The 24,483-nt window shown below is 46.9% G+C and overlaps 1 protein-coding gene across 2 annotated transcripts in view; it reads left to right on the top strand.

Annotated features, from left to right (window-relative positions):
* The window catches only part of LOC147665978 (glycosyltransferase 8 domain-containing protein 1-like), a 64,520-nt gene that overhangs the window by 24,433 nt on the left and 15,604 nt on the right, over positions 1-24,483 (top strand). For both annotated transcript variants that reach the window (XM_086949350.1, XM_086949351.1), the window contains exons 4-7: positions 11,380-11,596; positions 14,301-14,418; positions 15,646-15,730; positions 20,385-20,497. In XM_086949350.1, the coding sequence (XP_086805476.1) occupies positions 11,380-11,596; positions 14,301-14,418; positions 15,646-15,730; positions 20,385-20,497 (533 nt within the window). The remainder of the gene's footprint in view (positions 1-11,379; positions 11,597-14,300; positions 14,419-15,645; positions 15,731-20,384; positions 20,498-24,483) is intronic.

Raw genomic sequence — 24,483 nt, 5'->3', positions numbered from 1 at the left:
CCGTTTCTGGACGACTGACTGTCGACATCCTGAATCCAGTAAGGCTTTCACTAGTTTCTTATTTACTCGTACCCTTACGTAAAAGGATGGGCCCATTTCGGCAGTGTACATAACGGCCCGGGGAATATAGCCGACCTCCATGGGTTCTTCCGGGGGTCTTCGTTGGGGGCACATTCTGGCTATGTGACCCCACTCTCCGCACTCGAAGCACTGTGGCCCCTTCATAGTGGGTCCTTCCGGTTTAAACGGGCGCGGTTTGATTGGTTCGGGGACCGTCTTCTTTTTATCCGTTTTGGACGGAGTGGGAGTGGATTTATTGCTTCTTTCTGTATCCCATGGAAAAGTCCGGGGCGCTGCTCTGTTGTAGTTGGCTGCCATCTCGATGGCTTGAGCCGCCGTTAGACCGGGGTGTAGCCTTAACCATCTCTGTGTGCCGTACGGCAGAACCTCCATAAACTGTTCCAGTATGATGCTGGACATGACCTCCTCCTTGCTCCTGATGTCAGTCTGAGCCATTTTTCTGCGTCCATCTTGACTCGTAGATACATGGTTTTGGGGTTCTCTCCCGGGATTCCCTTCTCCTTTCTGAAACGTAGTCTGTATGCTTCCGCTTCCATCCCTAGGTGGTCGAGAATTACCGCTTTTATGTCGGCATAGGCGGATGTTCCTGAATGGTTTGCCACCTGATAGGCAGTTTGGGCTTCTCCGGACAATAATGGGGCCAGAAAGAAGGGCCATTTCTCCTCAGGCCACCCGCAAGCTCTGGCCGCGCGCTCGAAGTTTAATAGGAACGCGTCGGGATCTTCCCCAGTCACATACTTTTGTAAAGCAACCCCTGACGGATGAGGTCCGATGGGTCTTCTGTCCAAGGGTGAGGAGGTGGTGGGGGCTTGTACAACCTTTTGGAGGGTGTCCATTTGTTGGGACATAGAGGTTCGGAACAAGTCCCGGTCGGCATCAGCGGTGTTAATCTGTTGGCTTATTGCCCATTCCAGCTTTTGTTGACCTTCTATAAGAGTCTGAATCACCTGTTCCATTGCCATGGTCGCTTTTGGTGGGGATGATCCCACTTCTGACACCAGTGTGGGCGTGGGTGTAGGGACGACCGTGACACCAGGTGTAGGATTTAAAGAGGGTTTTATTTTCAAGGTTCTTATGGGCTTTGAAATAAACGTCTTTCTGGTCCTAAAGGTCAGTCTTTCCCGGGCAAAGGTTCTGGGGTCCGTGGCGCTGGTCTTCTACCGGTTTCCTCACTCAGGAATAGGGGTCTTCAATCCAGTTACTGGTGGGCTCGCCACATGCAAAGAAAGACCAACAAGAAGGGAGGCTGTTAGGTCACAGTCCTCTAGTAGGGTTGCACCAAGGGACCCAGGGAGTGTGAGGAGAAACCCGGTGACTCAATCTACCAGTTTAAACAGTGCTCCGTGTAAGACATAGAGAGGGGTGGGTATGAGCAGGGAAACAGGGAAGGGTATTGTAAGGGTAGGAATGGCTTAAAGGGAAGGGACAAACAGGGATTTGTACACGCTATTCGCTAGCACTCCGTCTTCCCACCCAGGCTGCCCAACGCCGCCGTACCTGTGACAGCCACACTCCTCCCTCGGGAGTGTGGCACGGCGGTTCGCAGGGTCGTTGGCCTCCTGGCTCGCCTCTTGACTCGGTCCCTCCGTCTGCTCCTCCGCGGTCTTCTGTTCGGCTCTCTCGGTCTCCTTCCTCAACTCGGCATCCGCTCTTCGTCTCTTCCGCTCCCGCCTTCTCCACCGCGGTGTTTCCACACCCCGCATACAGTATTTCCTGGTTTTTAACCAATCTGGTTCCTGTGACGTCATGTAGTGCCGGGCCTTCCTCCTTAGGTGTCGACGCCCACTTAAAGGGGCCGCTCTCCTCGTGCACGCTATCTGTCTCCTTACCTCCGTGCTCCCATTCGTGGGTCTGTGGAGAAGTCGGAAATGTACAATCAGAACGGCGCGGGCTCCACCATTCCCGAGGGGTTTGTTCTCCTACTCCATTACAATGAGCTATAAACACAGAACAACATTTTGGGATGATCCATCAGTTCCATTGCATTAAAGTGCATACACTTCCAGTGACTGTGGTAATGGCAATGATATCCTGCGCATGAAAAGTATTTTCTTATGGATAAACAAGACATTTCACTGTTTTAGTCAACATGGTTGTTCTTGAGAGTGTAGAAAGTTGTCAAGAACCCAGGAATATGCTCAACTCCACATCACCGCTCAACTCCACATCACCGCTCAACTCCACATCACCGCTCAACTCCACATCACCGCTCAACTCCACCACACCACCGCTCAACTCCACACCACCGCTCAACTCCACACCACCGCTCAACTCCACACCACCGCTCAACTCCACACCACCGCCCAACTCCACACCACTGCTCCATCCATCCATCCCCCCACTCCATCCATCCATCCCCCCACTCCATCCATCCATCCCCCCACTCCATCCATCCATCCCCGCACTCATCCATCCATCCCGCACTCATCCATCCATCCCGCACTCCATCCATCCATCCCGCACTCCATCCATCCATCCCGCACTCCATCCATCCATCCCCGCACTCCATCCATCCATCCCTCCCCGCCCCACACTCCATCCCTCCCCGCCCTACACTCCATCCCTCCCCCGCCCCACACTCCATCCCTCCCCCGCCCCACACTCCATCCCTCCCCCATCCCACACTCCACCCCCCCCACCCCACACTCCATCCCCCCTGCCCCACACTCCATCCCTCCCCCGCCCCACACTCCATCCCTCCCCCGCCCCACACTCCATCCCTCCCCCGCCCCACACTCCATCCCTCCCCCGCCCCACACTCCATCCCTCCCCCGCCCCACACTCCATCCCTCCCCCGCCCCACACTCCATCCCTCGCCCACACTCCATCCCTCGCCCACACTCCATCCCTCGCCCACACTCCATCCCTCGCCCACACTCCATCCCTTGCCCTCTCGCCCTGCCTCTATCTCTCACCCTGCCTCTATCTCTCGCCCTCCCTCTATCTCTCGCCCTCCCTCTATCTATCTTTCGCCCTCCCTATCCATCGCATCACGACAGCATCACTCAAGGGCACCACAACATCACTATGCGCTACCAGAGCATCACTGAAAGCCACAGCATCACTCGTCGCCGCAAAGCATCACTCGTCGCCGCCACAACATCATTCAGAGCCACCACAGCATCAATCTGTGCAACCATTCAACAACAACTGATTCAAATATGTTCTCTCAATGTTTCAAACTTTATTACAAATGTCACCATTTTTTTTTAAATATTTCACTTCTGTTCTTGTATTTTCATCACAATAAAATACACAAAACATAATCTTCCAAAAAGTTATTTGCAAAAGTTTAAGCTATTGCCATTATAAATTACAATAACTTTTATTTAAGTATTAAATATTGAAAACATACAACCCATTGTTATGTTTAATATTAATACATCTAAGTCATGTAAATACAACACATATTGCATTACAAATGCTATAGGTGTCACGTTTGCAAAAGTTAACACTATTGGCATTGTAAATGACAAAGTTATTAATTTCGCTATTTTCAAAACAAAACCATAAATAAAAAATGTGTCATTTACAAGACCAATACCTCTAACTTTACTAATGCGAGCCCTATTGCATTGCAAATGCTTGTCTTTAAATGTGAGAAATTTAAAATGCAGAAAATGTTCTGCAAAGATGTTCATGATATGGACATTTTTTCCACACTTTATATTTCTCCCACTTAAAATAAGGGCTGTATTTGTCTGATATAAATATGGCACCATGTCTACCAGCCACTGGGAGCAAGATGCCTACGGTGTGTAAAGGCGACACTTTGAAATGGGAGAAAATTAAACTGAAGAGTTAACATTCAATTAAACTCCTAATTTAAATGTAATCCTATTTACAATGGTCACACCAAGCATCGTGCTCCCAGTTGCCTGTAGGCACGGTGCCATATTAATAACAGAAAAATACTGTCATTTGTTTAAATTGGAGGAATTTAAAATGAAGAAACATGCTTTACAAAACATTAAGACGTAATTGGCTTAATTTAAAGAGGAGAAAACATTAAGAGTTACGCGACCCCAGCGGACAGGTCTACTTTTAAAACACATTGTTAATTTTTTATAAACACCCCCGTTTCACACTTCCAAAACCCTCACAAGAGCACTTCCTTGAGCACGCTTTCCCCCAGAGCACCTATGTATAGATTATTTGCATGACTCCAATGCTGATATAAATATATTTGAATTCTCAAAATTGATTGAATAATGTGTTCTTTGTGTGGGTGATGTGATTGTTTGTCCACTGGGACCACTTTGTTTTGTACTGTTATGGACCCTGGTCCGGTGGGTTTTTGTTTTCCCTTTTGAGTACAAGGTTCAATGTCCTGACATTCACAGAAGAGTTATTCAATGTGACATATATTTATGATTCCATAATTAGCTTGGACTGCTCCCACAAATGCTTGTGTTTCTCCGTTTGTCACCTTGAAATCGTTACTGGGGTTACAAGGATCTCTTCACTTCTGTTTATAATGCAAACCGCGTGTTTGACACCCGACTAATTCAGTGTGGTGGGTGTTTATCAGAACAGGAAGTAGAATGTAAACCTGTGGTTTCGAAGAACTCTTTCATCCCGGAAGTTCTCAACCATAGTGGTTTCCACTTTTTACCTTCCACCAGTGGCGCCTTTCTATTTAGATTTTCATACCCTTGAAAAAGTCCATTTATTTGGACAAAACACATGTCAGCCGCAGACTAACAGCTGCTTCTTTTTTCACATCTGAACTGTTGACAAGCAACAGGAATACACAAAATCATAAAATATTTTTGGTTTAAAAAAAAACTATTGGTGGAACTGGATTGTTCTGATAAACCTTGTACCCAACCGCTAACCGTGTTAACTCTTGAGGGTGCTGCTCGATAAGTTCAATGTTTTGCACTTTCCTTCCCAATAGAAAGACATTAAAAAAAGCATAGCATAACAGGTTGGATTCGATTAAGAATATTTGCCCTTTTCTGATACTGCTAATGACAGTGGAGGCGACTGTCAAGGTGTGAATTAGCAAAAACCACAGCTCCTCTTGATTGTTGTTTTGCTGTAATCCGAAGCACAGTGTCCAAAGTGAGCCGCTCGATATGACCCGGCCAACCCGCGTCAAGGGCCCGCGCTTTCAAGAAGGAGAAGCAGAGGCAACCACATCTTCACAGCAGGATTATTCATTAGAGGGAGAGCAGTGAAGGAACTTGAATACAGTTCTTACCCAGCAGTCCTGGGCTTACTTCTGGTCGATAGGGCTCAAAGCAACAGGCTTACTTCGGAGAAAACGCGTTCAAAGTATTTGAGAAAAACCAAAACAGCAGAGTTAATAAATGAAAAAAAAAATCACAAACCAGTTTGGTGAAATGGAGAAAAATATAATGATTAAAATGACAACAAAACACAAAAAAATTGGTCAAGAGGATCTGGAATTATATAAAGAAAAGCCTAAAAGCTTTCAAAGGAAACAGGAGTGGCAGCTGGTGTCTCTGAGGTGCTAGGGCTCTGCCCCACTAGCACCAGCTGAGAGAAGTTGCCTGCAGCTGGGCGTCTCACAAATGTAAACTGACGGTATTGACAGAACAGTTTCATCGGTTTCCTCTTCTGAGGCTCCTGCTTTAAACCGTACCAAGTGCGTGTGTCGGCAGCACAGGCGAGAGGCTACAGCAGCTCTCCATCCTTGGATGCTTTCTGTAAGGGCGCGTTTGGTTTCAGCGATCTAACACATTCATAATCCCATAGACCTACTGCGTGTGTCGGCAGCACAGGCGAGAGGCTACAGCAGCTCTCCATCCTTGGATTCTGTGAGGGCGCGTTTCGTTTCAGCCCTCTCACACATTCACAACCCCATAGACCCACTGTGCGTGTCTCCTGCAGCCCTGCATGTCTGAACATAGGAGGTTGCTGGAGTGCTAATGAGTTTTAGCAGTGGCGCCCCATCCCTACTAAAAGGCAGAATAGAGTCGAGGGAAAAAGAGGGCACCCCGGCCCTTTGCTGGCTCGTGATAAGTGTGACTGACAGGAAGAAGAGACTTGTGGAGTAGAGTAGAAGCCCCCCGGCAGGTAAGTTAACTACTGCCTGCCACCTGGGACAGTTTTAGTTTCTTGCTGGTTTTCAAAGCTAAACATTTCACAAGCTGCAGCCTGGTCCGACACACCCCTGATCTGACCTAGGGCACTAAGGATTTGTCCCCATAGTAGATTGCGGTATGCAAAAATCACACACATGAAAAAGAAGCAGAAAACACACTCCTGAGTGCCTTTGAGGTATAATGAGATGTTGTTTTCCCTCATAACTATTTTTCGCCAACTTCCCAAAATTGCCACATGAATACATTTGAAATCTCTTCCTGCGTATGCCAATAAAAGAAAACGTCTGCCAACTCTTCCTCACGAGTCACTTTGGGATTCGACCAAAGTCCAAATACAGACTTTTTTAGCCAAAATATTGGAGGAACAGATTTGATATTTTTAGATGTGAGGCATTTAAATGGATGGATGTATAATAAACCATTGCTAAAACCGTCTATTTTCTGGGATAAAAAGACAGACTAAATGATCCTCCTCATAACAAGGCAGGTGCAATCACGGATCTGTGCCTTGTGCAGGGGGAACTTGCTTATAAACATACATAGAAATGTAGACCAACCATCACAGATAAACATCTTCCCTTCCTTAATCCCCATCACTATTAAAATATATTCAAACAGATTCTGCAATTGAAAAGGAAACTTGACATGAGACAGAGAAACATAAGAGCAAAGACATAAGCATACATCTTGATATAAGCAAAATAAAATGTCAATCAACATGTGTGGTGTGCAGGTGTTTGACAATCTCTTTAAACAACACAGTGAGAGAGTTGTATTTTTCAATACATGTGGTGGAAGATATTTATTTATTTATTTATTTGGCACATTTATAGAGCGCTCTGTTACCCGGATGTGTCCTGGCGCTGGAGGATAGACTGGTGTGAGGGAGCGAGCTTACTGGGTGAAGAGCCATGTTTTTAGACCTCTTCTAAAGGCCATCAGATTCTGGGTTTGTCTGAGCGCAAGTGGAAGTTTATTCCAGGCCTCGGCCGCCCCAAGAGAGAAGCTCCTGCCTCCCCAGCGGACTTTTTTAATTCTGGGGACCACCACCAGGGCCAGTTGTCCTGATCTCAGTGTTCTTGTTGGTTTATGCCAGCGGAATAAAGACTTCAAGTGCCTGGGACCTGAGTCGTGGAGGGCCTTGAAGACCATGCATACTGCCTTGAAAGTGATTCTTTTACGAATGGGCAGCCAGTGTAACTTAACCAGTTCCTGAGATACTGAGGCAAATTTGGGAGTGTCAGTGATTAGACGAGCGGCAGCATTTTGCAGAAGTTGGAGTTTATTAAGTACGCTCTGCTGGGCGTTTAACATCAAGCTGTTGCAATAATCTAGGCGTGAGAGCACTAGACCAGTGACTATAGTTTTCCTATGTTTCTTTTCCAGATAAGGTAGAATTTTTCTGATGGTCTTGAGTATAAAATGAAGGGAGGAGGAGAGGGCGCTCACCTGGGATTTGAAATTCAGGGTGGTGTCAACCAGTATACCAAGATTTTTCACTTTGTAGACTGGTTCTGGGAGAGGTCCCATTTCGTCTGGCCACCATCTTGGGGACCAGAAGTTGTCCCTGTTGCCAAAGAGCAGGACCTCGGTCTTCGAGGAGTTCAGCTTAAGGCAGCTTTGTGCCATCCAGCGGCCAACTTCAAGCATGCAGCTTTTGAATCTATCGGCCGTGTTTTCTGTTTCGCCGGGAAGGAGGGACACCACAATCTGTGTGTCATCGGCGTAGGCCGTTAGTTGAAAGCCGAATGAACGGATTACCGGGGCGAGGGTGGACACGTACACATTAAAAAGATAGAGATGCCGACCCAGCCCTTCTTGACGGGGCGCACGATGTAGAGGCGTACCCCATTTTTGTCTGCACACCTTGGTCGGCGCTTTAGTACACCACGCCGTGCTCCCTCGGAAACGTTGTACAGGTGTGAGTGAGGTCCACCCATAGGTGGCTGGCAAATACTCCGAACAAACAACCACAAAGAGGTGCAGCCTGCCAAGGAATGTAGATCACTCGGAGCCTCTACTCCTGGTGCGGTACGCCGCACCCACTGAGAAGGCCGCCGCAAAGAGGAATACACAGAATTCTTTTTTGCATACAAAATACACTTTTTTTTGTAGTAAATACGACTACAACTGTGGCAGTTTCTAAAATCCAGGTCATAAACAGGATCTACACAAGAACCATAATCCAGTGTCATTCACCCCTGGTACAAAGTACAGAAACTAGAAAAAACTTTAGTCCTGGGCAGTGCATAAATGCAGACAAACCTAACATTATTCAACCAGTCTATTTAGAATACTAGTTCACTTGAACTAATTATATTTGCTCTGAATTCAAATGCAAATATAAACCAAGATCGGCCTTCAAAGGTCACTTATGGGATTCTCGGAATTGATAGCCAATAACAACTTGGAGATAAACCCTACAAAAAGTAAAACAATGCTCATCACCAGACGACGGATGGTCAATCAACATACCCAATTGGAGGGTAAAAAGATAGAAGCAGTGCCTAATTACATGTACTTGGGATTTAATTTTGATAATCGGCACAATCACCAGCAGCAAAAAGCCTACATCTCCCAGAGAGCACACGCTTTATCGTTCGCCTTCAGGTCCCTAACAAAAAAGCTTAAGGGGCCATCATTCAACCCCTACTGGCAACAATAAAAGCCAAAATGCTTCCTATGCTATCATATGGCAGCACAGCTCTCCATGGGAAAGACGCAGACCTGCTTAACAAAGTACAGATGGCAATCTATAAATCAGTCTTCCAAATCGATCAGGGAGCTTCACCAACGCAGACCAGATTAGAATTTGGAGTAATAAATGAAATGCTGGGAAGGAAGCATGCAACTATCAAGCATTGGTACAGCTTGAAACAGAACATAGCAGCCTCAGAACTGAATAAGGCCTTGTGGGTCGAAATAGAAAATGATGCAAAGTCCCCATACAATCAATTCCTAAAAAATGCCTTAACAGACACCTGAGCAAGAGAACTCTGGGAAACCAATCTGACTTACCCAGCTTTTAAGCAAGCCATAAACAAATCAGAAAAATTCCACTCGCTGCTAGCGGACAAGACCACTTTTAGCACGAGAAAACATGATTGGATGGTAATATCCAATTACAAATTGCTCACTCCAGCTCCATACTTAACAATTACGTTTCCGGTCCAGAGAAAACTACAGCTAATGGCCCTACGTTTGGGTAAATTCCACTCCACCCTGGACCAGCCAACCTGGGTCCATGACGGGCCCAAAGACTGCAGACTATGTGGGAGTAGCAAGGAGGAATTCATCCATCTTGTCTGCATTTGTCCAAACTTATCCCAAGCACGAGGCATCTTTCTAAAAAAAAGCCATGAACTCCAGAGGCATAAGAACGTGCAGATCGGCATTCATGGCGACCTTCGATCCACTGACACTCCATTGAAGCGCCCACTAAGTTCCTCTTAGCTCATACACATGCACTAAAATGTAACCTTGTGCCCTGCTCACAAAAGGGAAACAGAACGACCAACTCTGAAGTCGAGTGTACTCGCGAACACAACACAGAACAACACTAGAACACCGGGAGGAACTCTTCACATGGACCAATAAATGCTTTCGATCCTTTTTAAAATAGTACATTGTGTATGTTAAAATGACTATATTTTAAAAATGCTTGCACTTGAAACGGAAAGTTTTATGGTTTAGAGAAGCAAAAAGTAGGAAAACACTAAGGGCCCGATGTAGGTCGCCATTTACTGGCCGGTAACGGCCGATTCGACCGTTACCGACCGGTAAATGGGTTTTCTTGATGTAGGGGGCCTATTTTACCGATTCGGTAAATTTACCGAATCGGTAAAATACTGAATCGGTATTTTTACCGATTCGGTAACTTCTATATGTAGGTGGGACTCTTCTGAGTCCCAAAGGCCTGTCAGATTCGGTATTTTACCACCCAATCCAATCGGGTGGTAAAATACTGAATCCAGGTGTGCATGCACATGTGTGCATGCACACCTGTGCAATGTGACACACAGACATGCCCTTAGGGCATGTATGTGTGCCACATTGCACACAAATCTGTATTTGGGGTGCTAGAGGGTGTCAAAGTGACACCCCCTGCACCCTTGCTGCAATCGTTATTTACCGAATCAGTAAATACCGATTCGGTAATGCCCACTGATTCCTATGGGCTGCAAAGCCCATAGGAATCAATGGGCATTACCGATTCGGTATTTACAGAATCAGTAAATACCGAATCTCAACGAATCGGTATTTACCGAATCTGAAATGCCTACCCCCCGCTCCCCCACCCCCCCTCCATTTTACCACTCCTTAAATACCGAATCGTTATGATTCGGTATTTAAGAAGTGGTAAAATGAATTTACCTACATCTAGCCCCAGGAGTTTTATTCGTAGTGTCTGATTTTACAAAATGTATTGTCATGGTTTTAATTAACTGAAACAATAAACCTTTTCTATATAAATGCAAATATGTTGTTCTTATTAAGAGCAGTATTACAAGACTAGAAAGTTATCCCATAGTTTTAAAAGCTGCATGAATTCCTTTTTCAAATTTCGCTCGTCTTTAAAGTTACAATTACTCAGAACTCAAGAGAACTCAGAGAAGCGGAGAAGAAAAAAGTGTGGATGAGAATGGTGTTAAACCCACACGTGTTGCTAAGTTGGAGAAGGAAAAATTATTGTAGGATCCTGTTGTCCACGTAGAAGAAAGACTGAGAGTAGAGAAGCAAGGGTTTTTGAGGTGCATGTGTAGAACATCAGATTAGCCATGAATTAAAGTTGAAGTTTGAAGAGCCACAGGCCAGGAATGGGCTGAGTTTTCCCTCAACTCTAGACATTCATTTGACTTGATCACTTCTCTGCCTGAACTCAGTCTCAGCCCCTGCAGAAGGAATGGTCAGGCGAGCTTTGCGAGCAGAGTTGAGCCCCAGCCTACTGAGTGGCTTGGTTGTCCTTTGTCCTCCTAGTGTTACTGTTCGCCTTTAGTAATACAAAGACAGGGGTACAGGGTAAGACACTGGACTGCACTCTACTGTTAGCCTGTCCGCAGGCGCCGCGGGTGATTGAGTGAGAGGCAGGTACGATGTGCTCCGCGTCAGTACGGCGACCAGGATTCTGCACGTTCTCTTACCAATTTGTTGTGTAAACACAATCTCTATGTTGTTGATGTCACGGTCCCTTGCCATGTGAAGCACTGAAATATTTCTTCTCTAGATTCAGGCTCCTTGGGGATACAGCGCATAGATTTCTTGCCTGAGGCACCAGACAGCATGCCCGAGGAGCGCAGTGGCAAAGAGATTCCTGTGGTGATTACAGCAGTCGAGGAGCGGCTCGGTGGTGTGATTGCGGCCATGAATAGCATTTCTACCAACACAAAATCCAATGTTGTCTTCTACATCGTCACCATGAACGACACGGTCGACCACCTGCGGTAAGGAACAAGCGGACGGGGCTCATAAACAACTATTTGGAGAAATTTGCCGTAGTAAATAAAGCCGACTTTCACTTTTTAATAAAATAATTCTAAATCAGATTACCTTCTTATGGAGAGAACATGTTGATTGAATGTGACATTTGTATTTGCATTAACAGTGGGAAGGTGGGTCAGCTAAGGTCCCCGCTTGTGAAAATGTTGGTGCCCTCTCTGCAAAGAACACAGAGAAAATGAACAAACACCCTAGTTCACACTCTGTTAGCTCCACCAGTCATCCTTGAGAGCTGTCTCTTGCTAGCTCCTGTTGCTGTTCCAAAAGAGGACTCTGTGAATCCGGGGCACCGGGATCACAGGAGGCGGATACTGCAAGCACTCCCTCAACTGTGACCGGGCTTTTCTTTTTGACTTTGAGTTTCGGGGATAGCGAGCGAGGTTGAATAGTCAGCCCTTTCTCCCATGAAAGTGATGATATTTCTATTATAGTTTCGTTCCTTAGACAAGACGCCTGAGTGCAGATGTTGGTGCAGGGCTGTTCCTGGTCTTGACCACATTCTGTCACTGGGTTGGTGGATGAAGTGACGAAGTTCAAACGTAGGGCTGCAGCTGGTACAGTGTGTCCCTCGAACGATGAACCTTCATGCTTGAGCCTGGTCACTTGGGCCTGCGAGGACGAGTCAAGAGCATGGAGGTCCTGAGGCCGCAGAACGCGTCAGAAGGGGTTGAACCGGTGTCTTGAAGAGGCAGATCCCCCAGCGTCCGCAGCATCAATCTCCCGGCACTGCAGAGGCTTCTTAAACACCCTCACCCCATTAGCGGTGGGTTTAAAGTGTGTTGGTCCTTTCTCAGGGAGAAATGGAAAGTATATAGAGAGGGAAACTCAACAATCCTGATCCTGGGTCCAGCTAGGAAGCTGCAACAACCTCTGATCTTCTGCAGCTCCTCTGAGGTAAACGTTCTCATCCCAGCACGTGGAGCACTGCTTCCTGCTGTCCTGGGATGAATAAGGCAGCTTACCAGGCAGTGTACGGCCTTCGCCTTCAATTCCTGGGAGTAGCTGGTCTTTTCTTCGCTCTGCAGTACGGTCCCTACTCTTTCAGGCGACTCAGCAAAACATCCTGGTCCAGCCCTTTGCTCTGTACTGGTTTAACAGCCCCTAGAATCCGAAAGGTGTTCTGGATACCTGATTAGCAGGGCTTCAGTTGCACCTGGTGCCAGGCCCACTGTCCCCTCTTCTTAAAAGTTATTCTTATGCACTTGGAGGAATAAAATCCATGCCCTTTGTGCCCTGCCGTAGGTGTGGGTCGGTCCCATGGAAAGCATAATGGGTACTTGTTGTTCACCACCATCCCTCAAAGACCACTGGGTTTGTACATCTGCCCCAGACACTTCTGCAGCCAATCAGTGGCTGATGCTAGCCTCAGCTATTCAGTCCTGATCTGGGTGTAGGATTGAGGGGTTGGGCGAGCAGTCACTCTGCGTGTTTAAAGTATTTTTGCGGTGGCTACGCCCGTGGCCACAGTCCTTTTGACATGCTTTCCTTTGTTTGGCTAAAGGCTGACCTGCTATTACTGTCTTGATCCAGGCAAGGTGGACGCAAATAAATCTTCCTTCTCTATTGAGAAGGATGTGATGCCTGAACCAGACCCCACCTGACTTGCAGTCCCTCATGCAGTAAAGGAGAAATAGCGCTGGGGCATGAAAGGAAAGATCAGTTGCTATCTGGCAGTAGCTATCCCTAGGAAGCATTCTTCAAACTTTGGGCAACATTCATGCAGCTGTTCACCCGTACTGGATCATCACATACCGCATGTACCCAAGTCCTACTCACAAGCACCTCTTACAGTCGGAGGAAGGGCCCAGTCCTGACACACACCGCAGATGTTTGTTCACCCAGGAGGGCCAGTAGTCGATCTCCTCAACTTGTGGTGCAGCTAGAAAGCCTGGACCTGGCATGAGTCGTGTCTTCGCCTGCACGTGGGGATGGTAGTCATCTGCATTAATAGGAGTTCCACCCGGGGCGAAACTCTACAGTTCAGTAGAAAGTAGAAGTTTGCAGAGGAGCAACGTTCAATTCATCAAGAGCATCTTTTAACCATCCCTGTCATTTCCTTGCTGAACTCCTTCCTTGCAGACTACACATCCCCGCCTGCTCTGCGCCCCTCTGTTGCCTGGCTGCCCCTCGATTCCCGGTCATCTGTGTCCTCCATTGCTCAGATAAATCCCCCATAATCTATCATCCTTCTGATCACCCCAGTGATCGCCCTGGACAGTAAAGCTCACTGCCGGGTGTGATTCTTCCGTTAGGGATAATTCATTTAAGCCTCCCAGCTCACATTTTCTCAGGCTGACTATCTTTTATCATGAGCTCAGGGCAACGTGGACTTGGTTTCGAGGATGGCCAACCCACTGCCGACTTTGATGATTCCTCTCTGTAGCTACGTATACAGTTATTGGTTTCAAAACCACCTCCATCATGTTGGCGCTCTAAAAGTGCTTTTGTCGCTCTTATTTCACAACCAGTAAATTATCAGTTGTTTTTTGTGAATAAATTTCGGCAGGGAGACTGCTCGTTGAACTGTGTAAACCCTGTCTATAGTTATTCGTTTATGAGATAATTTGACATCCAGTCTGTGTGACCACTTCACTTTTGTTAACTTCATGTTGTTTCATCAAAAAATATAACTGGTTTCTTTTCCTTTAGATTGTGGCTAAAGAATACAGAGCTGAAAACATTAAAATATAAAATTTTAGATTTTGATCCTCGTGTTTTGGAGGGGAAGATTCGGGTAGATCCTGACCAGCGAGAGCCCATAAAACCGGTAAGTGCTCAAACTCTGCTGCTGCTGTCTGTATCATGAACTCGATGGGTCTGCACTCTGCCAGCGCTGTCTGTATCATGAACTTGAAGGGTCTGCACTCTGCCAGCGATGTCTGTATCATGAACTCGAAGAGTCTGCACTCTGCCAGCGCTGTCTGTATCATGAACTCGAAGGGTCTGCACTCTGCCAGCGCTGTCTGTATCATGAACTCGAAGGGTCTGCACTCTGCCAGCGATGTCTGTATCATGAACTCGAAGGGTCTGCACTCTGCCAGCGCTGTCTGTATCATGAACACAAAGAGCATCTGAGCTCTGCAAGTCATGTCTGTATGATGAACACAAATGGTCTACACTGTGCCAGTGATGTCTGTATTGTGAACACAAAGGGTCTGCACTCTGCTGGTGCTGTCTATATCATGAACACAAAGTGGTCTGCTGGTGATGTCTGTATCATGAAGACAAAGCGTTCTTCACTCACTTCTGCTGTCTGTATCATGGACACAAAGGGGTCTGCAATCTGATGGTGCTGTCTGTATTGCAAACAAAAAGCGTCTGCACTCTGCTGGTGCTGTCTGTATCTTAAATACAAAGAGCATCTGAGCTCTGCAAGTGCTGTCTGTGTTATGAACACAAAGGGGTCTGCACTCTGCTAGTGCTGTCTGGATCATGAACACAAAGAGCTCTTGAGCTCTGCAAGTGCTGTCTGTGTTGTGAACACAAAGACAATATGAGTTCTGGTAACGCCTAGATCATGAACATTGTTGTTCACATTTTTGAGGTAAAGGTGCATAATTCTTGACTCACCCTTTTTTGAGATATTAAGATTCTCTTTAACTCTCCAGAAAGCGAATTGCTACTCTCAGACGTCATCAGGAGGGCCAGCACTGCCTAGATTTTCAGACATATTACCCTGCCGTAAAGTAGTTGGCTACATTTACTTCAATTGTCCACTCCTCCACCTGCCACTGTTCCGCCTCTTTGGTGCTTTAAGGGTTTGAGAGGTAGTGAGTGGTCTGGTGAGACTGTTCTTGTGACGGACCATGGCCTATGCCATGGATAGATGCGTGATCCTTCATTGTCCACATACTGCTGATGCTGTGCACTTTGTGTCTGCGGTTCAACTCTCTGCAGTGGTGTTCATGCATTGTTTGCACTTCTGTAGGCCTGTGCAGTTTGTGTTGTTAACTAATGTCATATTCATTTCTCTGTTCCGGGTCTGTCCTCCCAGCTGACGTTTGCAAGGTACTACCTACCGTACATGGTCCCCGATGCCGAGAGGGCAATCTACATGGACGACGATGTCATCGTGCAAGGTGAGCGTCACTCCTCGTGTCACTCTGGTGTCTTACTCGGTTTGGGCTCACAGACTTGCACGCTTACACTCACGTGAAAACAGTGACTGATTCTGCTTGTGAAGGTTTGAGAAGAGCTTTGGTGCAGTCGAGATAAGATGTTGGAGGAGGAGAAGGATCTCTCTGGGTCAACTGGGATTTTTACAAAAGTTGGGTCTCGGGACTGACATTGAGTGTTTCCCAGGTGGCACAAATTATTTTAGTTTTTAATCCTTTAATAGTTCATACAAAGTCAGTTTCATCTTTGTTTTGTAGTGTACTTTTGTGAGAGAACTTGTAAAATTAGATAAAAAACATTCTACAGATTTGTTGCTAAGTGAAAAATATGTAAAAAAACAAATGGTTGACAATAGAATGTACATAGGACACTGGCGAGACCGATAGAAGGTCCTGTCAGCGGCTTGTTAAAAGTTGAAGCCCATGATTTGCACCCAGAAGAAATCCTCGCATGACTGTAGTCCTTGAAACGCTGTCCAGAAAATATTTCAAGCTTCGATGAGGACAGTAAGGAGGACACGTAAGCAGCTGTGACAAGTGGGCCTTGGGCAGTTAGCTCCTCCTTGCCCGGGGACCAGCGTTTCCTCCTTGTCAGGGGACTGGCGTCTCCTCCTTGCCCGGGGACTGGCGTCTCCTCCTTGCCCGGGGACTGGCGTCTCCTCCTTGCCCGGGGACTGGCGTCTCCTCCCTGCCCGGGGACTGGCGTCTCCTCCTTGCCCAGGGACTGGCGTCTCCTCCGTGCCCGGGGACCGGCATCTCCTCCTTGCCCGGGGACCGGCATCTCCTCCTTGCCCGGGGACCGGTGTCTCCTCCTTGCTTGGGGACCGGCGTCTCCTCCTTGCCTGGGGACCAGTGGCTCCTCCTTGTCTCCAGCAAGTCCACCTTGGACTGGTGGCTCCTCTTTCTCTGGGGACCCGTGACGACTCTTTCTCTGGGGACCCATGTTGACTCTTTCTCTGGAGATCCGTGTCGACTCTTTCTCTGGAGATCCGTGTCGACTCTTTCTCTGGAGATCCGTGTCGACTCTTTCTCTGGAGATCCGTGTCGACTCTTTCTCTGGAGATCCGTGTCGACTCTGGAGATCCGTGTCGACTCTTTCTCTGGAGATCCGTGTCGACTCTTTCTTTGGAGATCAGCGACGACTCTTTCTCTGGGGACCCATGTTGACTCTTTCTCTGGAGATCCGTGTCGACTCTTTCTCTGGAGAACCGTGTCGACTCTTTCTCTGGAGATCAGTGACGACTCTTTCTCTGGGGACCTGTGTCGACTCTTTCTCTGAGGATCAGTGACTCTTCCTCTCCTGAGGGCCAACAGCTCATCATTGTCACAATACCAATAGCTTAGACAATTTACAGATCAGTGACTCCTCATTCTCTAGAGTCTGATGACTTGTGGGTCACCTCTTGCTGGGTAGTGTGGAGTGAGTGGCTCATCGGTGGGTGGGCAACTTGTGAGAGTAGCTCCGCTCAGAGCACAAAATGAGCAGCACTAAGTGGTGATAGCACAGGCAGAGAAGTGGTTTTCAGTTTTGTTAGGCTCTGATGTAAACACATTCTTCTTCCTTGATTGTGAGCTGGGACTACTCTGTGTCATCTTTTGGCTCAACGGGGCAGTTGAACAGCGCGCCCTGCCCTTGAAAGTAATGTTCAGGCCAAGGATTGCAATGAAATGTATGAGCCTCCGACAGTGTATGAGGAGGGCATTTACCTTCTCAAATTCTTTCTAGATACCAAATAAAGGGGAGAGGATGGAGCCTTACGGCTAGAGCGGTTGACCTTGAAGCTGGGGAACCGGGTTCGAGTCTCGGCAACGACGCTCAAAATCATGTGATTCTGGACAAATCATTTAATATCCCTGTGCTTAACTAAAAAAAAAAAAGGTGTCCATCTGTAAGAAAACTGGTGCTTGTGCAAAGCACTCTAATACCGATATCTCGAGTTTAGTTTGCTCTATATAAAACTCACATCTGTGCATGCACACCTGTGCAATGTGACACACAGACATGCCCTCAGGGCATGTCTGTGTGCCACATGGCACACAAGTCCGGAATTGGGGTGCTAGAGGGTGTTAAAGTGACACCCCCTGCACCCTTGCAACATTCGGAATTTACCGAATCGGTAAATACCGATTCGGTATTCCACATTGATTCCTATGGGCTTCAAGGCCCATAGGAATCAATGGGGGATACCAAATCGGTATTTACAGAATCGGTAAATACCAAATCTTACCGATTCGGTATTTACCGATTCAGAAATACCTACATTTCCCCCCCTCTAATTTACCACTTCTTAAATACCGAATCGGTATGATTCGGTATTTTAGAAGTGGTAAATTAGATTTACCTACATCTGGCCAATGGAAAGCACAAATGATGCACATTTTTTTGGAAATTCTGAAGTACGGTGGAAGCTTATATTTTAATACAATCAAAACAATTCAATACACTATGTGATGACCTTTCCACACGCATTGTTTGTGCGCTGTATACTTTTATCAGTGTGTGTCTGTGCAAATGTAATGCTCATTTTAACTGAGTGCTGTTGTCTGTGTTGCTTGAGTGTGAATTTACCTTGAAAAAAATAGGAGATAAGAGGCGTTTGACAAAACAGGAAGAGTTTGTTTAATTAAACGCAGCGGCCGGGAGAACAGGCGACAGAGTCAGGGTCTGTAGACTGTCTCAAAGTTCATTGGTTTTGGCCATCATTTTATACATTTCCCAAAGTGTCATCAAGCAATGTGTACATTCTTTTAAAACAAGAAACTGGGCCTTGTCATGGTGCCATAAATCTTTCCATTTGATAAGAAGCGCAGGTGGGTCTCGACCATGCTTGGATACAATTTGGGGCCAGTGGGCATGTGTCAAGATGTCCGAAATGGGGAGCGCATGATCACTGTGTGTAGTGTGTATGCGGGGTTCTGATTGGCTGAGTGTTCGTAACTTAGTGTGGCATCTGACTTTATGGTGTTTTAGTAACGCGCACCCCTTTGGCCAAATGTGTTTTATTGGGGCCAATCTCCTAAGACTTGTGGTGTAGTTGCCTATCTGTGGGATCGATCTGGGTTTTCCTGTTTGCGCCATTGTGTAAGGGTTACGTGTCACCCCACCTGTGATCTGTCAACAGTTGTTTCAGGCCTCGGCCGCAGGGCCTGCCTGACCACGTATTTTTGACTTGAGTTTCATGGAGAAGTCATATCAGTTGGATTTGACTACAGCGATGCGAGTTCGTTGTTATACGTACATATATCATGGTGTACATCAACAGCGAATTTTTCACTATTAACATCTGTAATGGCAGTATTTTACGAAACCCTGCATACGTCACGTTACCGCACTCTACTCTGCACCACTCCACACTCCTCCTCTCTGCTTCACTGCACTCTACTCTGCTACACTCCACTCTATGCCACTTCACTCGACGTCTCTCTACTCTACACCACTCCACTCTGTGCCAATGCTCTCTGCCCCACACTACTCTACTATGCATCACTGCACCCTTCACCGCTGCACTCTACGCCATTCCACTCTAAGCCACTCGAATCTACTCTGCACCACTGCACTCTACTCCGAATCAGTCTAATCTACGCCACTGCACTCTACATGCTCTATTCCACTCTATGCCTCTCCACACTACTGCAATTTAGCCTGTGACACTCCATTCTGCGCCACTGCACTCTATGCCAATGCACTCTGCACCATTTACTCAAAACAAATACACTCTACACCACTGCACTCTACGCCATTCTACTCTACACCACTGCACTCTAATCTGCGACACTGCAGTCTCTGCCACTGGACTCTTCGCCACTCTACTCTGCGCCACTGCACTCTAATCTTCAACACTGCAGTCTCTGCCACTGAACTCTTCGCCACTGCACTCTATGCCACTGCAGTCTCTGCCCCTGAACTCTGCGCCACTGCACTCTATGCCACTGCATTATACTCTGCACCACTCCACTGTACGCCACTCTGCTGCACTCGATGCCAATGTACTCTACACTAATCCATTCTATGCTGCTACACTCTATGCCACTCTAATCTACTGTGCACTACTGCACTCTGACACTGCACTCTACGTCTCTCTACTCTGCACCACTCTAGTTTATGCCAGTGCAATCTACCCCACTCTTCTATGCTTTACTACACTCTTCACCACTGTACTTAACACTGCTGTATGCCACTGCACTCCACGCCACTCCACTCCACTCTTGTTTACCCCACTAACTTTTATCCATGCTGAACACCAGCCACGCTGGTGTTCAACATGGCTAGAACATAATGGCAAAGCCAATAGCTCTTGCATAGGTGAGACTTATTGGCTTTTCTCAAAGTAAGCTAATCGTTCCCTTGCACCCAGAGACAGCATGAAAGGGATCGCGGTCGGGGGACACAGTATCTCCAGTGTGGGCCACTACGGAAAGAGTAGATGAGATGGGACCACGCGTCGGCTGTACTGTGCCAGCAGCTGCAATGAGCATAGAGAGTGACCGCCTCATCCATGAGCACAGAGAGTGACCGCCTCATCCATGAGCACAGAGAGAGTGACAGCCTCATCCTTCAGGCTTGACCCTCACTTCCACTGAGTTGTGCTCATGTACATTTTCTTTTACGTTCCTGCAGATGACATCCTTGAACTGTATGACACGCCGCTGAAACCCGGACATGCTGCAGCTTTTTCCGAAGACTGTGACTCGGTTGCTTCCAAGTTCCTTGTACGAGGAGCAGGAAACCAGGTATGTTGTGCAGAAATATTCTGTGTTGAATTGATAAGCTGTGGCTTTACACACACCAAGACCATAAAGAGGGTCCTCTGGGGCAGAGCAGTTGTCTCTGGAGGCCTTAGGACTACTAAGAAGAGGCCAGCAGCTTCGAACGTCTGCGTACCTCAGAGTTCAGGTTTATTTGAACTTTTATCTAGTCATTGGTCTTGGCTCGTTTTGCACATTTTGTGGCGGGCACATGCCACATTTTGGCATGTTTGTTGCAGGGTCTCTTGGATCATGGTTAAAGCATCTCAACATTGGGGAGTAGTGTGTTGCTTTGCATGTATGTTATCTTGTTTTTTTCCTCTTTGACCATGTACCGTGAGCAAGGGCAGCGGGTTCGGTAGAGTTCCTTGGATGGCGAAGAGGCGTACGTTTGACTTGGCACAGCAGAAACCCTTCTATAGTGCCTGTCAAGGGTGTGAGCTTCATTCCGTGGGTGTGAGAGGTCCTAAATCTTTAGGTCGGCATGGTTATGTAGGTGGCACTGTGACACGCCAGTGGCTGTGAGACCCTCTCAGTTTCCTGGTTTAGTAGGTGAGAGTTTGAGAGGTCAGCGATTGTGTGGCCTTCTAGAGGTGTGTTTAAATGGGCGCCAATCTTAGCAAAGCTTGAGGGATTGTTTGGTTTTAACTCCTTACCAGAGGACTGAAGTGTTGGTACTAGATGTTTTGGTCACACTCACTGACCCCATTTCACCTCTCATAGCCTTGATGCTTCCCCAGGAAGTTCTTGGATTTGTTATTCATGTGAATGAACAGTGGGGGAGCAAGGCTGGGGCAGCCTGGTATCAGGTGATTGCCAAAGCAACTCACCATTCTTGCTGCACAAGATAAAGGGAAATTGAAGGTCAGATACTTACCCTTTCAGCTCATCTGCCCAGCAGTCTTCTCCCATCATCCACTTACTGCCCTTCAACCACCATGTTACCCAATCACACCCCATCATGCGCTCTCAAGTGCCCTTTCCCTCGAGACAGTTGAAGTGCCCACATGCAGGTTCACGGTTATGGGTGCAGTGGTCCTGCTGTGCCAGAATGACCCTTTGAATGATCTGTTCAGAGAGAACTTTTATCCGTTTCTTTTAAAGATGATGGGACCCTTCTGAGATCTGTGCAATATAAGAAGAATACGAGTGCATGAATCAGGAGCACTGCTCTAGTCTCCTAGTAGAACCTTGCTGCACCTCCCGCTCCACAGAGGGAGGGTATCTTCTGGTTCCTTCTTCATAAACACAGACTCCCAGCTTGTGTTCATCCGGTGACACAAAGGTGTTGTCTTCTGAGGACATACTGTGGCTACAGTGATAAGTTTGTACCTGGCCATGTGCCTCTTTTTTCCCATGGCCTTGTATGTTGTGCCGTCACCTTTTGAGCCATTACTGAGGCCCACTTGCCCCACCTGCAGTTTTGACTCTAGAACCTTGTTCCAGCAGCAGCAGATTCTGCTCTGCCGGGGACACTGCATCTTAGGATCAGTCTCCTTGACCTTTGTACCTCTTTAGAATTTAGTTCAGGGCCCAAAACAAGTCCATATTCACTAAATCCTGTTTGTATCCAAGATGACTCAATATGGAAGTGACTAGTGTGGTAAGAATCACACTGAGGGATTCCATGCACGCTGCCTCTAGTGGTGTCCAGGTCTCTATTGGTTGTTGTACTTACGCACACTGTATCCAGGCTCTATGCTTTTCAGTGTTTGAAGGGGCCCACACGCACTATATGTGTGATGCTTCCACATCAGGACTTCCTGTCTTTATGAGTCCTGTACCCCTACAGTGTCTAAGTCCATTCTTAGACAATGTAAGTGCAGTGCTGCCATTAAGAGTACATGGTGCTGGCAGTTTGTCATTAAGAAATCCACAGTCCCCTAATGGCTACACTGAAGACTGGGAAGTTTGGTATCAAACTTCTCAGCACATTAAACCCACAATGATGCCAGTGTGGGATTTAATGAAAAATACACACAGAGGGCATCTTAGAGATGCCTCTAAAAACTAACCCACCACTAGTGTCCAGGCTGAGTGGCCGCTTTCAGCTGCCACCACCAGACATGTTTCTGGACCCCTGAGTTGAGAGCCTGCTGCTCTCGGGGGCCTGAAACAATGCACATCCTGGGACGAGGTGCCAAGCCTCCTCCCCCAGGATGGGTAGGGTTCACGAAGGAGAAGCTTCAAAGGCCTGCCACCTTTGTGAGCCTCTCCAGACCACTTGCTGCTTTCAGAAACGGATCCCCACTGGTTCTGACCCCCACTTTGGGTGGGAGAACCAACGGGAAAAACAAGTGAGGAAGAGAGGTGTGACCCCTCTGCCAACTCCACTCCGCAGGTGGGGGAGGCGAGGTGATGCAAAAACTCTCAGTCCCCGCCATCTTTCAGATGGGGGACTGTAAGACACTGGCTCTATATATACTACACCAAAATGAGGTATCGTGTGAATAGAGTCCAAGTGTCTCCAAAGGTTTGGCAGAGGCTAAAGCTAGATAGAGCCTTACTCTCAAAGTGGTAGCTTGGTCGAGCAGTAAGGCAGTACCAGAGGACAGTGTAAAGCATTTGTTGTACACACTCAGCAAATTAATTCACACATTCAAAGACTGAACTTCAGACCAATTGTTTTTGTATAAAACAATTATTTCAGTTATTTTATTTTCTAGAACCAAGCAACCCTGGCACAGGAACATCGAATAGATAATTTCTTACCTGTCACCCAAACTCTGGGACTCTATGCCGGAGCAATAAAGGAATACCTCCAACCTGCTACCTTCAGAAAACTACTCAAGACTCTTCTCCTTAGCCATATCCGACTTACGAGATTTGTGTCTGGATGCCTTGCTGGGTATCAGTTCGCATGTTATTGATAACTTACACTTACAATAGGTCTGCCCTTTTGTTATGATGACAAGCCGATGATAAATGTTAGAGGTCTGGCGTGTTCATTGTGAAAAGTGGTTTCAGGTGCCAAAGGTCAGATCTGCCTATCCTGCCTGTTTCTGAAACACGTATGTTGAAGCCAATAGGACTTGAAGGGTGGATTAATTTTACACTGTGTTAAAAACCTGCAGTGACAACATTAACGTTTTGAACACCAAGCCAGAGAAATTCACCAGTTATAGTTAGCAGCGCTAACTATAACTGGCAGCACCGCCATGCACTGCTTCTGACTTCACATATTACTTCACTAATGACATGTTCTATGACATCATTTATGACATCACTGATGACATCTCAAATTACATAATTGAGGACTCCACTGATTGCATCATCCACGCTTCTTTTGTACACATTGCTCTGTAAACGACTCTGGCATTAGGGCTATGAGAGTAAGTACGAAATATCTCAGAATAATATGAAGTGTCATTACTGCTATCGCAGACGCAACCCTCTTGAATGCAGCAAGCATGTGTTATGTGCAACGCAGACCCTACTCTATACACGTCACGGGTAACCCAGTTCATGTTGACCATGAACCTCAGATGAACGGGCAACCCATCCTGCACACGGTGTTCAGTCTGTATACAACTGTTCAGGGAAAACAAAGTTCCTCCAGATACTGAAGACCTGTTTCTGAACTGATGCCCTACAACGGACAGTCTTTACCTGTATCAAACCCCTGACAGTCACTGAACCTACATTGAGAAATGAAGCGGCTACAAGAGGAAAAGTGGGTGCTGTAAACGGTGTTTACTCTATGGAGAGAGTTTACTCTCTATCACACTGTTTGCAGACGATGAAATCCCGTGAGAAATATACCAGACTATTGGAAAGTATCTACTAAGCAGTGTGTACAGTGCACACTCTATGCAAAACTTGTCCAAACAGCAACGTGTCCAAACAACAACTATTCACTTAAAATAACCATGGTCTGAAGGTGTCAAAGAGCATACTATCTGCAGGTCTCATACTGTTGTGAAAACTTTACAGGTGTCCCAAATTCCGAAGCAAAACAAGCACTTGTACAT

The sequence above is a fragment of the Lissotriton vulgaris genome, unplaced genomic scaffold (genome assembly GCF_964263255.1).
Source record: "Lissotriton vulgaris unplaced genomic scaffold, aLisVul1.2 SCAFFOLD_1444, whole genome shotgun sequence".
Taxonomy (NCBI): domain Eukaryota; kingdom Metazoa; phylum Chordata; class Amphibia; order Caudata; family Salamandridae; genus Lissotriton; species Lissotriton vulgaris.
Note: the sequence above shows the minus strand (reverse complement) of the source record. Positions and strands in the feature narration are given on the sequence as shown.